We start from the raw sequence: 18,501 nt of genomic DNA, 5'->3' as shown, positions 1-18,501 counted from the left end.
GTTTAGCCACTAAAAGAGTATTTCAAGGCTATATCAAATATCATTAATACCAGTTGATATATTACCTCATGCAAAGGTGTCTCAACTCTAAAGTCTATGCTTTTACAAGTGCTTTCAAATTTCAATCAACCCCAATCACTAGTATAAATTGGGATTACATGAAATTTTAATCCGTTTCCTTACACACATAAACAACACTTATAAGAAATCATGTTTAATTACGACAAAATGCAAAAAATGAAGGATAGATTAATATGTATATATAAGTCAGACAGATAGTGATTAATTAAAGACTACTATCATACATTAAGTTTGTCCATCTCCCTCCTTAGAGCATTAGCCCTAACCAAGCTCCCAATGGTGTTGATAGCCAACTTGATATCCTCCAATGGATTTCCAGGTACAACAGTTTTGTACAAATAGCTATCAAATGTCATCTTCTGCACATATTCATCAGCACACATCTCCACAAACGCTTCCCTAGCAGGATTCGACCGATAAAACACTTTTTGAAGAATGTCCAAAACCTTGTAAGTAGGCCAATAAGTCTTGTCCCATTTCTCCAAATACTTTCTCAAATCCCCTTCTTCAACCATCCTCTTCCCGTTCTGCGAACCCTGCACGATTGCCTCTGCGCACATCCGTCCACTCTTGGCTGCAAAATAGATTCCTTCGCCGGAACATTTGGTCACATAGCCAGCAGCATCCCCCACGAGTGCGACCCTTCCCGACAATCTTCGTGGCCTTGGATGTTCTGGTATAGGGTGAGCCTCCACACGGATGATCTTCCCTCCTAAGATCTTGTCCTCGGCTCTTTTCCTTGTTGCTAGTTGGAACTTCTTGATGTCTCCTTTGTGTGTCACGGTGCCAGTGCCAACAGCAACGTGGTCGCATTTCGGAAATACCCATCCGTAGAAATCTGGTGAAACGTCATCCCCCACATACATTTCCGCGAGATCCTCGTAATATACCATTTTATCATCTGGAATTTTTATCCTCTCCTGAGAAAATTAACCATGCCATCAAAATGAAACATGCTAATGCTAAGTGTTTCCTTTCAAAAATGGTAACCACACAACACATAAAACAACACAAGTAAACTACAACTAACTAAGAGTGAATAACCAATTTAATCTTGAAAATGTAGGATTAGACAACGAGGCCCTAAAATTGGAAATATTTTCAATCAAATTAGTTTTAGAGACAAATGAGTAAAATGGTAAACAAGACCGATAACCAAATTGACATACACACAAAAGGACTAATGCACTTTCAGGGATGTTTTAGTGTTTCATTAATTTTATAATTAAATTGTCTGACCCTATACAGGACCAAGTTGGTAACTGTTTGTGAGATAAAATCAAATAGAAATGAACTAACATATAACAGGGACAGTCTTGTTAGATTATGAGCGAACAAAATTGGTAACTTACTCTCTCAATTAATTGAAACCGTCCCAGAAACAGATTTAAACTCAATTGACATTGAAAAGCAAAAGTTAAAATTTTTGAAGAAATATGCAACCCCGCAGAAAAAGAAACCAAGGAATTGACATTGTACAAAATTCTGAAGGGAATACCTGAAATGCAATAGCGTATTCATATTCACAAGAAACGTTAATTACTTTTTTCACTAATATTGCTCTTATCCATCTCATTTGCAATTTTTTTTTCAAATTATTTGTCATTTTATATTACACCCTACGTCCCAAACTATTTGCAGCATTTGATCATTTCACATAAATTAAGAAAAGATAATAAATAAAAGAAAAATAAAGGTGATTTTACAAATTTATCTTAAGTTTAAATATGTTTTTGGTCCTTCCAATTATAACAGTTTTTGATTTTGCTATTCGTAAGTTTTTTAGTTCGATTCACATCCTGTAAATATGGTTTCATTTTAAAATAGTATTTATATCCAACTTCTGTTACAAAAATTGTAACACCTTAAGCCTAAATATAATTAAACATAGCTTTTTTTAACCTAAAAATAAACCACTAATATAATTAAATTATAACATTTTTAAACCTAAAATTAACCCAAAATATTTGATTCTTCTTCTCTAAAATTAACAGAATTCAATTCATTTATAACGGAAACAATTGGTTCATCATTTTGAACTATTTTCCAATCGTTAGCTTCAATTTCACATTTTCTATACATAGGTGCAAAGGGGATCAATCGAAAGAAAAAACAGACATTCACAATTTTATACTAATATTGTATTTGGAACCCTAACCCTAATTTATGTAGGATTAAAGTTTTTTAAAGAAGAAAAATGAAACATTTGGGGGAGATGAATGAAACATTTGGGATTAATTTTAGGTTTTTTTATGGACGAAGAATCAAATATGTGTGACTAATTTAAGGTTAAAAAATATTATAATTTAGTTATATTGGTGATTTATTTTTAAATTAAAAAAAGTTATATTTTAATTATATTTATATTTAACTATGTTAAAGTTTTTGTAACGGAAGTTGAATGAAATGACTATTATAAAATGAAATTATATTTGACCAAACAAAAAAACTTACTAGATCCAAAATAAAAAATTGTTATAATTGCAAGGATCAAAGACATATTTACACCTTATCCTTATATTCTTATTACAATAAATGCATAATGGAAAATAATAATTTTGAAAGTGGTGTAAATTGTGCCAATTAGAAGGTACAATTAGAATAAACTAATTAAAGTTGCATTGGAAATCAAAAGTGACAATACTTTGGGACGGAGGGAGTACAACTGAAGTCTTAATTACTTATATAAATTAAAATATTTAAAATTAAAATTTAAAATAGTTCTTAAAAAATTTCCAACCGTAGCTTAAAATTTTAAATATTTAGATAACAATATTTTTAAAAAAATTGTTTTGTTTTTAATATATAAATAATAAAATTAATTTCAGCAATAATGACATGAAAAATCCCACTTGGTCAAAAATGGTGGGGACCAAAAAAATAGCAAGAATTAGCTAATAGAAACCAATAAAATGATTTAAAAATTGAATGGACCAAAATTGCATTTAAGTCTATAATATTATTTATATTATCAAAACTCAAATAACTACTCCACCAACAACTATTAATAAGGATACTTTAATTTCATTAAAATCAAAACAACTAATCATTTTAATAAAAGTTGTGCACAAATGAAATGCAATACTTATAATGAGACATAAAATGTACTCTATCTAAAAATAAATTGATATATCTAATCTTAATTTTTAACCACATAACTTTTTCAAATACCATATTTGTTTATATTTCATTCTGAACCAAGTATTATTTATTACCATCTCATTATAAATGTCGCATTTGCAATTTTTCTCTCAATCTCAAATTATTAGTCATTTTAAGATACTCATACAACACTTGTTACTTTTTTTACAATAACATAGCTGTATTTATTGTATCTTAATTGAATAGTAACTCCATTAACTACTAATAATAAAAATATTTTAGTCGGTTTTTCATTAAAATTTACGCAATTAGTCATTTTCTAAAGATTAACAAATCAAATAAAACACTTATAATAAGGGTACTACGGTGAAGCTCATACTACCATAAAAATTATCATTAAATGATTTTCTTAATAATTGTGCATAACCTTATTTTAAGATCAAATTGGTAGTATATCTAACCAATTTATTAATATGATAGAGTATTTTCCTGGAATGTTCTAAAACTTATTTAATTTTAAGACCAAATAGTTAGTATATCAAACCATTTTATTTGAAGGATTAATAAAATGGTAATTTACTTAAACAGTCCTAGAAATAGATTAAAGAGTCGAGTGACATTGAACACAGAAGTTACAAAATTGGAATAAATGACCAACTACGAAATAAAAGAAACAGAACATACCTGAAAAGCAATAGCATATTCATAATCACCAGCATCAATAGACTTAGCAACCCTAGAATTAGCTCCATCAGCTCCAATAACAGCATCAACTTCCATTCTACATTTTTCACCAACACCACCAGTTTTACCATCATACGAAGAGTAATGAAGTACATAAGGCGCGTTCTTCTCTTTAGGAATATCCATTTTCAAAAACAACCCGTTTATGATATTCGCCCCGTTTTCCTTCGCCCGCTCTCTAAGATAAGCATCTAACACCTCACGCCGGACCATCCCAATGTACTCGTGAGGCTTAAGTGTCCGCCCAATGTCCACGGCTACATTCGACGGCGAAATCATTTTCATCTTTGTCACACGGCGGTCGATGATGTCCAGTGGTAGGTCGAATTCACCTACCATACATAGAGGAATGGCTCCGCCGCATGGTTTGCAGTTGTCCATTTTCCGTTCGATGAGGAAGGTTTCGATGCCGCCTTTTGCTAGTGTCTCGGCGGCTGCGCCGCCTGCCGGACCTCCGCCAATGACTGCTACACGGAGGTTCCGGCCATCGATTTTGGGACTGGAAATTCCGGCGATGACGTTGAACTTCCGGCGGAGTGTGATGGGTTTTGGTCGGAAGGAGAAATGAGGGGTTTCCGGTGAGGAATGGCGGAGTCCGGTGAAGGATTTGAGGGCGAAGGAGGTCATGGTGGTGGTTGAATTGGGAGAGTAGTAGTGAGAGTGTTGAAGTAAACCAAGGAGGGGTTCGAAATTTTGTTGTTTTTCTTTATTGGAATGGTGGATATGGTTTGTGATTTGAGGGAGTTTGTGAGCGTTGGATGGGTGGGATGGAGAGTGGAGATTTAATGTAGATAGATTTTGGGATCATGGAATGTGGTCCCTTGTACTTGGTGTTATGGTGTTTGATTTTTGAGTGGTTTATGTGTTGCCACGTTGTTATGGGTCTGGAAGTGGTGTATTTTAACTCATCTTTTCATGCATTTAGTACCAGTAATTCTGAATCTGATAGGCTTCATTAATTCACCGCTTAGCGGTAGGCCTAACTTACCAGATTTCCTAATCAAAACTCATAATTGGGTTTCAATTTTGTAAAACACTTCAAAACAAGTACTAGTTCAAAATTCAATTGATTCGTTTAAACTCCATCGATCAAATGGTTCTGATCTTGTTATAACAATGTTAATTGTATACTTTTATGAGTTTATCACGCTCTGAATCCTCCCCTATTGTAGATTTTGTGAACATGTGATCATAGTAGATTGTTTTCTTTAGCATTGCATTTCATGGTATCAACACTTTTTTTTGGATAGTATCAACACTTTTTTTTTTAAACAGTGAAAACAGAAAATATAATTTTACATTAACAGGGTAGAAAATTAAATATGTCATAAAACACTTCTCTCAATTTGAGAATAAAAAATTCTTGGATCTAGTTGAATAAAACTCTTTAAGATTTTATACTAAAATAACAAACTCATTAATAGAAATAACATATTAAAATAGTACTTTCTTCTCCTTCTTTGTTGTCTTTACTGCTCTTTATCTTTCTTCTCAGCACTATTTATTTTTGTTTTATTAAGAATTTTAATTTTTTTTATATAAGTCAAATCCAATAAATTACTTTATTTTTTTTTATTCATTTAATAATAATAACAATAAATATTAATAATAATATTAAACGGATTTCACTTCGAGAATGAGTCACCAAACACTTTTTTATTGAATACTATTTTATGTAATTCATTTTCAAAGTAGTGAGCCATGTATTTTACTTGATAAGAAAATGAATGTTATAAAAAGGTGATAAAAAGAGTGTTGCAAAAACCACTCTAGTAGTTGTTACATGTGAAAATAGTTGGAGTAGGATAAGTAAACTCTTTTTAAAAAGTTATCTTGTTAGACTTATTTTTAGAGAAATGATTTTCACACAAATTTTTAATATACTACTGTGTTATTTTATTCATCTCTTAATAAATGAATTATTTCATTATTTAACACATTAAAAAAGGTATAAATAAATAAAAGAAAAAAAATACTATTTATAATTTAATTTATATACATTATTACTTTAAAGAGTTTTTATACTATTAATTAGTTAAAAGTAATATAATTGATTATGATTTACTGACTGCGTAATTTTTTTTATATTAATTATCGATGTATAAAAATTAAACTCATATAATTTTTATTAAATTATATTTATTAAATATTGATGCATTATTAATATCATAAATACATATTAAAAGATAATGCATTAGAAGTTTTGCAAATAGTATTAGTTAAAAGATGTACATTGAAAATTTGAAAGTATCATTCATTTTACCACATTTTTTTATTAAATTGGTCACTCATTGTGGAATTGATGGAGTATTATTTTCTTTCTTTTTTAATGTGTTTTTTCTTACACCTCAGACCCAACGTGCACACTTAATATATAAACAACATCGAGATATGGTGTCGATTTTGGTGTGTTCAGATAAAACATACGTACATTTAAGGGTGATAAAGAGTTTTATCACTATCTCATATAAGATACATATGAAAATCCATAAACAAATCTAGGAAAATTTAAATTTCTCTTTTGATTAATTAACTTGTTTTATTTTAATATCTTAATTCAATTTTATTTCATTTTGTTCCCATAACTTGTTTTATCCATATGAAAACCCATTACATTTTGTTTTATGTGAAAAATCTCGGAAAAAATACCAATCATTCTCCTCCTCCTCCTTACCACTACCCAAAAACAAAACTAAAAACATATCCAAGATCAACATTAGAAAATGGTTCTTAAAACAGAACCTTAAAAGAAAAAAATCCAAACTTTAGCTAAAAATATGAAAAGACTAGAAAAGTATAGAACAATCCACAAAAAATAAAATTAATGTTGAATGTTTTTCTATGTTTGCTTCTGATTTATTGAATGATTTTTTTGGATATTTTTTCTATTGTTTTTCTTGATTTTTGATGTTTAAAGAAACCTGAAAATAAAAATACAGAAATATGAATTTCAATTATTGTTATTTATCTTCTTTAGTTCTTCTTTATTTTAGATTTATTTCTCATATTTAGGTATGTTATGAGTTTGGAATAAAAAGATAAATTTGGGAAAAGAAGATTTGATCGTTTTGCCCACTTTTTATTTTCATATTTATTTTTAGTTTGGATGTGAGATGTGGGTTTTACAGTGATATTATTGGGGTGTTCATCAAGAAAAATGGTGTTGTTGGGTGTGTATAGAAATAAGATGTTAATGAGGGAGTCAGACAAATGATGTACTATTTCTCCAATAAAATTAAGGAAAAGGCAAAGTGACTAATGAAACCATCAAAATTAATTAAGAGATCAAAATAAAATCTGAAAAGAAGTTAAAAACCCAAAAGAGTAATTTAACTTTAAAAAAAGACACAATTACACATAATTCTTTTTTTAATCTCGACGTGAATATGATATGAGACTATTCAAACTACATGATAATAAAATTAATTTAAAACGATTTCAACCATTTAAAATTCAACGGTTGATATTGAAAATCGTGTGATGCAATTCCTATACAAAATCTAAATTAATTTGAAAACTCGCCATTTTGAAGAAGCAATTTCTAAACGCGTTCTAGATCATGGTAGTGATTTGTCGCAATATTATTGGGTGAAATAGATATTCATTGGAATAAAAAATTAAGTTTATGATATTGTATTAATATACTCACAGAATTCTATTATTTATTAGCATTTAAATGAGATGCTATGTGTCTTTCTTATCTTAATTAGATATTATTTGTAGTTCTAATTCAAAACTGAATCGGTGTTAATTATTATTTTTTAATTTTAAATTGTTGTTTATGAACTATTGTCTAACTTAAAAACTTCTAATATATAGAGAGAGAAAGCAAAATGAAGAGAAGTAGAGTTGATTACATCAAATAAAACGTAAAGGAAAATGAGAGTCATTCATAATAGTCCAAAAAAATTAATAATTCATAAGCAAGTGAATTATGATGAATGATATATGTCTAATATCATTAAGCCAAGAAGGATGAAAATATCAGTCGAGAGCCACATAAAGGTAAGACTCAGAAATGCGGAGCTCTTGACAAGGCGAAGCCTGTGAAACATACCATAGAATTTAGCAATTACAACAAACTAATGCTAACTTGCGCGGCAGGTAATAATTAATTATTATGTGGGTAAATAAGTTAATAAAATTTTAGAATTAATATTTAGTTAATTAGAGGAAAATGTATATTATCATTAATGTAAAAGAATGAAAATTTATTTTTAAAAATTGTATTATTTTGTACTACATAACAAATAAAATATAAAGATTTTTTTTTATATTTAGTGACGAAACAGACACACAATGTAAAAAAGTGAGATATTGTGAATTTAAATCTGCACTTTAATATATTAAACATCCCTAGAACTTCGTTTTCGAATATGTAGTTGCACGTTTCAGCGAGCTTTTAACTTATTTTGATAATCCAAACATTTGTTGAGTCGTGATGCTAATTTTTTGATCAAGAGTATAAATTTAATAGTCTAATGGTATAAGTCTTGTAAAACTAGATTTTTTTGCAAATTCAAACTCTGGTTAAGGTGTGAGATGTAAAATTACAAAAAGATCGTAAAATTTTCATTATTAATTTTTTTTTTAAAAGACATTATAAATAATTAGGCAATTATGTTGTCAAATGAATTGTCTCAAAATTTTATTCCACTATTTTTTAATGTAATGAATAAAACTTTATTTCAATAATTCTTATTACAAATAATTTAAATTTGTTGAAAAATATAGAAAATATTTATTTATGAGGAATCTTGGGTATTGTTTTTTACTATGATATTAAGTCTCTTGTAACTTATTTAGCTATACTATGACATGTTCCCATAATCTCATAAGTTTATTTCAATTTTACTCTACACATATTTATTTTTGTTACAACCACTTCCAAATATGTAACATTATGACCATAATTGCAAGTACAAACTAAAATTGAAACTATATTCTGCATATTAACTTCATATTTTTAATATAACATTTTTTTTATGTTTCTACAAATTTCTATCAAAGAAAGTTGTAGAAGGTAAGCTATCAGACTATATAACTTTAAGTATGGCCATTTGAATGATAGAACCAAACACATTAGGAAACAAATGAAGTAAATATGCATGATACTATAGAAATCTATCTCATAGATAACGATTTCGAGACTAAAATGTTACTAAACGTTACTGATCTTGAAATTGATTTTGGGCCACCTTTTTAAATAAATATTTGGATTATTATATGTTATGATATTATTATACATTATGAAAATATTTTGGGTTACATTCATCTATGTAGCTATATATAATGAAACATGTGATTATGTAGTGATTATAAATAAACAACAAAACTTCCATTCATCAGTTGTGTTGCTTTAAAATAGTTCATGTAAATTATGACAAACAAATAATAAAAAAGATAACTTTGAATTAATATTGTAATATATCGGTGAAGAAGAATTAAAAGATACATTATCCATGATCAAGACAAAATCCATCTCCTGAAATAAGGAAAATAAATAAAATAAAATTTTAAAAGGGAAGAAACACTTAATGGTATGTGATGATGACTTGTACAAAAAAAAAATGTGATTGAAATATCTATTGATAGATGGAGCATCAAAGATATTGTTGTATATTGGAATAGATTATATTGTAATCACTATTCCTCTCTTTTTAAACTCTAATACTACCTTCAACGTGATAAAATAAAAATAAAAAATATAAATAATAGTGAACCGGTAAATAAAATTAGAAAATTAAAGAATGAATTTGCATAGTAGAGTATAAATGAAAGCATGTGGGTTGTTGAGCTTTGATGAGGCATATACATTGTCAATTAAATTGAGAGATTAATGAGAATTTATGAAATAGTAATTGTGGATAAATGAATGAGTGTTATTGATGAGATTAATGAGAATTTATGAAATAATAATTGTGGATAAATTAATGAAATTTGGAGTAGACAAATCAAAGAAATTTAGGAGAATGAGAATGTGTTTCGGAGGTTAGAGAGTGTGAGTTAGAAGGTAATACATCAGATTTTATGTGACGTGATATCAATAGAATTACTGTACATACAAAGAACTTAAATGTTACGGGTCTGATTTAATATATTATAATAGATAAAATTCTAATGTGACATGAAATCATTTGGTATGATAACTGAGTGAGAGATCTCTAGCTAGAGCTCTAAAAGAAAAAAAAAATTATTGGGGAGGTATTATAAATCCCGTCAACATTAAGTTTTAAGGCATCACAATTATATGATAGAACAGAGATAGTACTCTTCATTCGTTGTCGTCAAAGTTTAATCTAATATTAATTTTGTTTTGTTAATATATATAGATAATACTTTTAATTGATTTTATGTGGAAATAGAGAAATAAGTGAAATAAAATAACAAATAGTTAAAAATATTATAATTTGTTTTTCATAATTTCATTAAAAGTGACCAAATTAATTAATTTTTTGTTATACATGTAAATATATAATCTTAAAACAACGACTCTCATATTTGAACACCTTATATTTTTAAGGACTCTTATATTTGAACACTCTATATTTTCATACACTCATTTAACAATTCATTTTTTCTGTAACTCCTAACTAACATATCACATGTATTATGTCATTATTTATTTATTTATTTATCTCTTAATGTATGAATGAGTGTGTGAATGTACCTCAAATATTATTCTTCAAAAAACAACTAAAAAATGCATAAAGTATATGTTGTACTTTTATAAGAAAGTGAAATAAAATAGTAAATAGTTAAAACTATAAATTAATATAGTTTAAAGATAATGCACTAATAATATCAATTTTATTAGAATATTTCGTCATAATCAATCAATCTATCATATCATATTTTACCGTTTTTAAATCAAATGTAATTATTTTAATAATGGTTGTAGTGGCGAGTTAATATATAAATAACTCATCATTTCATTAAAAGTAGCCAAATTAATTAGTTTTTATGTATATTTAAATAACTAAAATTATAATCTTAAACAGCCATTATGTACTTGTGTAAGAAAGTAGCCTCGTTTTGAGACAAAATTTTGAACATTGTTGTATTTTCCGGTTGGGTGAACTTAACGTAACAATCTATCCGAAGGACATACAACGTGTTTGTTGAGAATTAAATTTTGAGGGTCACCCCTTATTCAATTTTTAATTCGCATTCCTTGTACTAGAATTTCATTTTCAAGTCGCAACATGTAAAAAATGCACGACTTTTAGCATGCATTTATGGTTTTACTCACTAAGTTGGAACAAAATATATTGGTAGTTGCAGTAGTTTTGAATCAATAAAAGTTGGTATATCAAACAATTTATTTACCCCTATATTGCATGTTCATGACATGGACATTTTCTTTGTGTAGCTGCCAAATTGCAACTTTTTCATGACAGTGATCTAAAAATTCCAAGGTACTATAAAAAGCAATACACATGTTAAACAATTATAACATTCTCACTAAGTGCTTGTATTGCAACACAAATGAATATGGAATTTAATAAGGTGATAGTTATTATAGTAGCTAGCATTTTGGGAATTGGGGTTGAAGGATGCAATTGTAAGATTGTGCAATTCATTTTTGGGGACTCTCTTTCTGATGTTGGAAATAATAGGTATCTCTCTAGAAGCCTTGCTCAGGCAAACCTTCCTTGGTATGGTATAGACATGGGTAATGGCTTACCTAATGGAAGGTTCTCTAATGGTCGAACTGTTGCTGACATTATAGGTACTTTTTTATTTACTTTTTTGGCATGTAAATACTATAAACTTACTTAATTGACACCAGTTTATAAGTTGCTAAATTTTCACTATCCTATGTGATCAATGTCTTTTAAAATAAACAATTTACTTTTAAAGAATAAAACAAATAATGTGGAACTATATATACATAAATATATAGTTGATATTATATTTATAACATAATATATTATGAGTGATTAAAGTATTAATAATTTATTTTTTTTCAATTTATTAACTATTTACTTTATAAAATTCAAATTCCCTAAGGTTTTTGCTTTCTCTATTTGTCTTTTTTTTTCTTTCTCTATATTTACTTTTTCAAATCTCGTATAAATCTAATATCTCTAAAGATAGAAAACTGAGCCAAACGTTCTAGATGAGTAGAATGACAAAAACTTATTGGAAAGCTTTAATGCAACTCTATTTTTAATGTATAAATTTGATTATTGATTAAATTAAAGAACTATATCATCTCATCTAAGAGCTATTAGATTTTGTTGAGTTTCTAAATGTATGTATGTATTTCAAACTAAAAAAATCAAGGATTAGGCTAACAAGTGTGTTAAGAGTGCTTGTTAAATTAAAAAAAAAAAAAGATTTGAGTACAAAGTCTCAATTTTTACAATTTTAAAGTATAAAGTACATAACTTTTGAGATTTTTTTTTCTTCTACATTTTAATTTTTAATAAGTGTTGAGATTGAAACACTTGTTAGCATTTTCCAAAAACCTATATGTTGCTGCTGCAAAGAATTAGCCCTGAGTTTTAAGGTATCAACCAGTGAAAAGTTTGAATTATTAGAGTTTGTCATGACTTAGTAATAATAATGATGTTATACATTTTCAGGGGACAGTTTAGGCCTACCTAGGCCCCCTGCAGCCCTAGACACATCTTTAACTGAGAAAGATATACTCAAAAATGGATTGAACTATGCTTCTGGTGGTGGCGGTATCTTGAATGAAACTGGCTCCTACTTTGTGAGTGTCAACTTTTATACTGTGTGTCTTATGGCATTTAAGCAATTTAGAATAGCATGACACTGATATATTTTGGATGACAAAGTTGATTGGTTTTCTTACAGATTGAAAGGTTATCACTGGATAAACAAATTGAGCTGTTTCAGGGGACACAAGAACTAATTAGAGCCAAAATTGGAAAAAGGGCTGGTGATAAGTTTTTTAAGGAAGCTCGTTATGTTGTTGCTCTAGGTAGCAATGACTTTATCAACAACTACTTGATGCCTGTTTACACTGATTCATGGACATACAATGATGAAACCTTCATGGACTACTTGATAGGAACACTAAGAAGACAAATAAAGGTTTATTAATTATTGACTTCACTCTCTACTTGCATATTGTTTTGCCTTTAAATGTGTGATTCTAATAATGAGAATATTGTTTTTTGTTTATAGCTACTTCATAGTTTAGGAGCAAGGCAATTGATGGTTTTTGGGCTAGGTCCAATGGGGTGCATTCCCCTTCAAAGGGTGCTAAGTACAACTGGAAATTGTCGTGATAATGTAAACAAGCTTGCTATTAGCTTTAATAAAGCTTCAAGCGAACTAATTGATGAGTTGGTGAAAGTTCTTCCTAATGCAAATTATAGATTTGGTGATGCATATGATGTTGTCTATGATTTGATTAGCAATCCAAATAAGTACGGTAAGTAGATACATCACTCAGTAATTAGATATTGTCACTTATCCAAATGATCATGGCACTAACAATATTGATTTCACATTTTATTGGTAGGATTTGAAAACTCAGAGTCACCCTGTTGTTCATTTGGAAGAATTAGGCCTGCACTTACATGTATACCTGCATCAATATTGTGCTCAGATAGAAGCAAATACGTGTTTTGGGACGAGTACCACCCTTCAGACAGTGCTAATCAACTCATTGCAAATGAACTCATTCACAAATTTGGATTTTCACGTGTTGATCAAATAGCTGCTCCTTCTCCTTCTCCTTCTCCTTCTCCTTCTCCTTCTCCTTCACCAGCACCAGCACCAGCACCAGCTGTTGCTCCATCTCCACAACACTGAAACACTTTTCTTTCTCTTGCATCTCGACTACTCACTTCTACATAATTTCTTTTCATCGTTCTACTTTCTGTGTGGTTTTTTTAATGATTAATTTCATGATCAAATTCAGTAAATTGCTTTTACTGAATGTACCTTAGAATTTCCCTAAAAACGTATCACATGATGCTATAATGAATAGTATTTATTAATTTATATATATTGGCCTCATACTACTTTCCAAAAGAAGTTTGAGAAAAGGAGTGTAAGGGGGAGTGGTAGACAAAGCAATGTGGATGGCTTTCTCAACTTAATACAAAACAAATTATTAAATGTAAAAGTATGAGATCACTTTTTAAGTCTAGTAACTAGTAAGTGGCCAATTAACATGATTACATATAAATATTAAACAAACATTTTGGATTAGTTCCGAAGGCACTTTCCAAGAACAAGGTTTATACACAACCCCTATCAATTTACTGTGGGTGGACAAATGGATCTTCATTATTAAAATATATTTTTGGACAAAAAGCAGGGCCAAAAAGAAAAGGTTATTTGTCGGATAAATTCCAAATGCATCTACATATACACAAACATACTAGTACTAATTAACCTTTATTTATTCAACGAATATATAAGTGGACGATGGAGGATTTTTTGCGCCAATATCAATAATTAATGACCCATTTTTCACCTTCTAAGAGATTCTTATTGCTTAATGCTTTTGTTACATGCATGTAGGGTGGTTTCTCCAAGGAATAAAATAAGATCATAAAATCTATGGATGTTATAACTAATAAAACAACACCTTTTATACAAATAGTGGATTATATTGTAAATTTTCGATGAAATTGGTGATTTTTCCTGACTTAGGATAGGTCTAATTCGTAAATTTTATATTTATAAAAAAAAACTGATATTTAATATCATTAATGTGACAAAGGACAATTGAGCAGTAAGTATTAATTATATTTAGATCAATAAATTATAATTGAAATTCCAGTACATGAATACATAATAAGCACAAGTTAATTAAAGTACATGAGTTCCTACAATCACATAGGATTCAACTCTAATTAGTCCTTTCTTAATTTGGTCATACATATATAAATGCCTTTATACCTCACATGTCAAGTTACATAGAGGACGCATATATAATACAGGTACCTAGCCAGAGGAACTAACATTTAATCAACACACCAAAATTTGACACATTATTTATGGTGCTCTTGGAGTGTGACGACCATTTGCTCCAGATGGTGGATAATCATGGAGCTCTAAATTCATCCTCTCTGTAATGGTTGCCTCTTCCCATTGCAAGTTTCTCTCACTAATAACCTGTAAACATAATTAAGCTTGTTGAATTTGATGTACATAGTTCTAAAAATTGCAATAGAACATGTCATAAGCAACTTAGGAATTTGGGCCGCGACAATGACCGTTATTACAACAACTGTACCTTAGGGGTATTTTTCAGAGTTATTAGGTGAACTTGGAAATCTTGCATAAGGTTTTCAGTTCCTGCTTAATTAGTACAAACATGGCATTAATAAAAAAATTAAGAAAATGAAGGAAAAATAAATAAAAGATAGTGTAGTAGAATTTAATTACTTGTAACTGGGACTGCTTTCAAGCATAAAAGATGAGAAAGGGCAAGAAGAATGAAGAATAAACGAAAGAAATTAGTTAGTGTCATCACTGCAATTAATGAGCAAAAAAAGGTGTAGGTTGTGTTAATTGCATCCTCCCATATGATAGTTCTCAATTTATTTATACAGCCACATAGTATATAAGAGATATTTGTGAATGTTATTTTAACATGGAGTGTCGTGATATGATGGAACAACAATATCATATTGTCAAAGTCATAAAGGTGATAGCTACCCATCATCTCTTGGGAGACCAACGTGTCTTCACACTTTGGTAAACTTTCATCGCCTTCTTTCTTTTCTTTTTTTGTGTGTGAAAACTGAAAACCCAAATTTAAGAAGGTTTTTATTTCCCCACATGTTTTCTTTCTTTAATAATATTAAAATTATTGCGGTGAATTTCAATACACACACAATTTAAATATTATATCTTTATAACTTTAAATATCGAAATTTGGATTGGATTTTTTTACCACATACTTAAAAAGTACTTAAACCATATTAATTGTTGGAAAATCAATATGAAGAAATCTCTACAATAATATAATGTAGTTTGACACTTCATACCAATATCAACAATGTCATTGTAAAATTTATGAAAAGAAAAAGCACGTAATTTTGCTTGGAAAAGTTGTAATATATAAACCTTTTCAAAAACATAAAAGTACTTAAACCTCTAGTACACTAAAAGTACTTAAAACTAATTATTCAGACGAATAATAACTCTATATATATTTCTAAACATGATTTAAAACTTGGATGAATAGTGAGTTTTGGAGTAAATAAAGACATTGTTGGAGTGCGTAGAGGTTGGGTGGAGATGAAATTATGTATATTTAAAGTGAATATGGAGTGCGTGATAAAAGTGGAAAGATGACAAGGAAATATTCGTGAATGGTGAGGCAATTACCAGAGTCAAAATCTAGTGGGAAAAGGCATTAAATCTGAAGGATATTGTATAGAGTATAGACTAGACTAGGTGTGAATAGTATAGAAGAGTGAAGGTAGGTACACATCCAAGAAACTCACAACAAGGCTCCAACGCTTCACACGTGTGCCTCAACTCACAAAAAGCAACGCCACTAGTACCATAATTCTATGCTATTATGCTACGCACCAAATTAGGTTGCGATTATCCATGTTTCCAACAGTACAAGTGTAGAATCACGATGAATTATTATTATTTTCTTAAAAATTATAATTTATAGTTTTTCAAAATTACAATAATATACTACAATTCTACTGTAATATTAAACACAAAATGAGGTATTTAATTTTTTTATTCTATATATATTATTTCAGATTGATTAAGATCCATCAGATTTCATCAATAAAAAAATTCTTCGAAAATTTTGTTAGATGCAAACGAGTAATTTTCTTCTTCTGACGGAATTTCTTCACGCATAATTGTCAAAAATTAAATAAAATTCAACATTTTTAAATTATGAAACGCTAAGTTTCCATTTTTTTTTCTACACAAAAAATACTAATATGTGCCGTTGAAAATTTTAAAGATAAAAACAATTCAAATTTTATAATCGTAAAAAATTGAAATTAAATATTTTATACAAAACTTATTTTATATATCTTTAATATTAGCATACTCTTTACTACAGAAGTCAGAAGCTATCTTGTTTTATTGGCAAAGAGTCTTTGTTAAGTAATAAATTGTGAAAATATAATTTTGGACATGATTGTCTTAAGTTGGACATGATTGTCTTAAGTTGGACATGATTGTCTTAAGCATTTTGACAGTATTATTATAATCTTAAAAATTAGGATCATAAAAAAAGTATAATTTTGATAATTAAAAAAAAAGGTAAAATAAATTTTAATGCTTTTAAAAAAATTCTCAATTTTCTAGTTATGTAAAGTTTTTTATTCACTTTAAGTCTATTTAAAAAGTTTTTTACTAAAAAAATGATATATTTAATCTTTAAAAATAATAAATTTAAAATCAAAATAGAAACTATAAATAAATAAAAAATATTTAAAAACTAAATTTAAAATGTTATAATTTTACGGACATTAAAAATATATTTAACAAAAAAAGTCAACCTTAATTTTGAAAGTGATGCATTCAACACATTGAAACTTTAAAAATAAATCTTTTCTACACAAAATATATCTCTCTTTTTTTATTCTTTTGTGATAGTTAATTATTTAAAATATTTTTTTAATTGTATATGTTTGGATGATAATCAATTAATCAAACACTTATTTAAAATTATTTATCATAAAAATAATGTGACTAAATTATATATGCATGGTTCACGTAAACTGTTTTGGTAACCTATCTAAATGAACTTAATGAAACAAGATTAAGAAAAAGGTTTATTCATATATCACTACAAATTCCATAAACTATTTCAAACACATGTATAAATGTCTATATCATAAGATAAGATTGAAAAGTTATTCCTAATGCACCTCAAATCTAATCACTTTTTTAATTAATATACTTTTATCCCACGAAAAAAAAATTAAATATGCTTTTGCTAAATTATGTTTGTTTCATACGACAACTTTTGCTAAAGTCGTAGCATTAGTTTTTTTGTTACTCGTGAAATTTTGCACATATATTAGAAACATGATACAAAATGAAAAAAATAAAAAAATGAGAAATTAAATTATATAATTTAATTTTTTTGTGACGGAAAAAAGTTAAATATTTTTATGGGCGTATTTTTCTGTTTTTGTTCATCAAATTTGTCTAGTAAATCAGTAAAAGATTCTCAAAACTTGCCATCCTTGAACTTGTAGGCTTTAAGAATATTGATGGTGTAAAAACTGAATTAGATTATATTAATTGTTTTGTTTCATTTTTAAAAATTACATTTGAATCAAGTTTAGTACAATTCTAAATCGGTTTAAAATTAATTTTATAAATATAAATCAGTTTAATACTTTGAACAAAATTTTAGTTAAAATATATTTTAAACTAGTTATTTAAAAATAGAATTATGAAATTCTTTCGAAAATAAAATATTGATTTTTTTCGAAAAAGAAAATTTTTGACTTTAAGAAAATAGGTATAGAAAACTTTTCAACAAAGAAAGTTTTTTATTAACTGAATTATTTTAAATAAATAGTTCAATTCATAAATTATTTAATTCATTTGACTTTTTTTAATACAGTACAACTCAATTTACATAAA

The 18,501-nt window shown here is 28.1% G+C and overlaps 3 protein-coding genes across 3 annotated transcripts; 1 reads left to right on the top strand and 2 right to left on the bottom strand.

Moving 5' to 3' along the window:
- Positions 1-38: 38 nt before the first annotated feature.
- LOC101504312 (geranylgeranyl diphosphate reductase, chloroplastic) lies at positions 39-4,678 on the bottom strand. The gene is made up of 2 exons (XM_004508673.4): positions 3,868-4,678; positions 39-1,001 (listed from the first exon to the last, which is right to left on the bottom strand). Exons 1-2 carry the CDS (start codon positions 4,552-4,554, stop codon positions 300-302), a joined length of 1,389 nt encoding a protein of 462 aa, XP_004508730.1. The 5' UTR covers positions 4,555-4,678; the 3' UTR covers positions 39-299.
- Positions 4,679-11,372: 6,694 nt separating this feature from the next.
- Positions 11,373-13,913, top strand: LOC101503992 (GDSL esterase/lipase At1g74460-like). The gene is made up of 5 exons (XM_004508672.4): positions 11,373-11,659; positions 12,519-12,649; positions 12,754-12,993; positions 13,087-13,336; positions 13,427-13,913. Exons 1-5 carry the CDS (start codon positions 11,416-11,418, stop codon positions 13,717-13,719), a joined length of 1,158 nt encoding a protein of 385 aa, XP_004508729.1. The 5' UTR covers positions 11,373-11,415; the 3' UTR covers positions 13,720-13,913.
- Positions 13,914-14,643: 730 nt separating this feature from the next.
- Positions 14,644-15,493, bottom strand: LOC101503663 (uncharacterized). Its single transcript, XM_004508671.4, has 3 exons — positions 15,307-15,493; positions 15,155-15,216; positions 14,644-15,033 (listed from the first exon to the last, which is right to left on the bottom strand). Exons 1-3 carry the CDS (start codon positions 15,389-15,391, stop codon positions 14,914-14,916), a joined length of 267 nt encoding a protein of 88 aa, XP_004508728.1. The 5' UTR covers positions 15,392-15,493; the 3' UTR covers positions 14,644-14,913.
- Between the last annotated feature and the right edge of the window lie 3,008 nt (positions 15,494-18,501).

This window comes from Cicer arietinum, chromosome 7, assembly GCF_000331145.2.
Source record: "Cicer arietinum cultivar CDC Frontier isolate Library 1 chromosome 7, Cicar.CDCFrontier_v2.0, whole genome shotgun sequence".
In the NCBI taxonomy this organism is placed as follows: domain Eukaryota; kingdom Viridiplantae; phylum Streptophyta; class Magnoliopsida; order Fabales; family Fabaceae; genus Cicer; species Cicer arietinum.
This window is presented reverse-complemented; position numbering and strand designations above follow the sequence as displayed.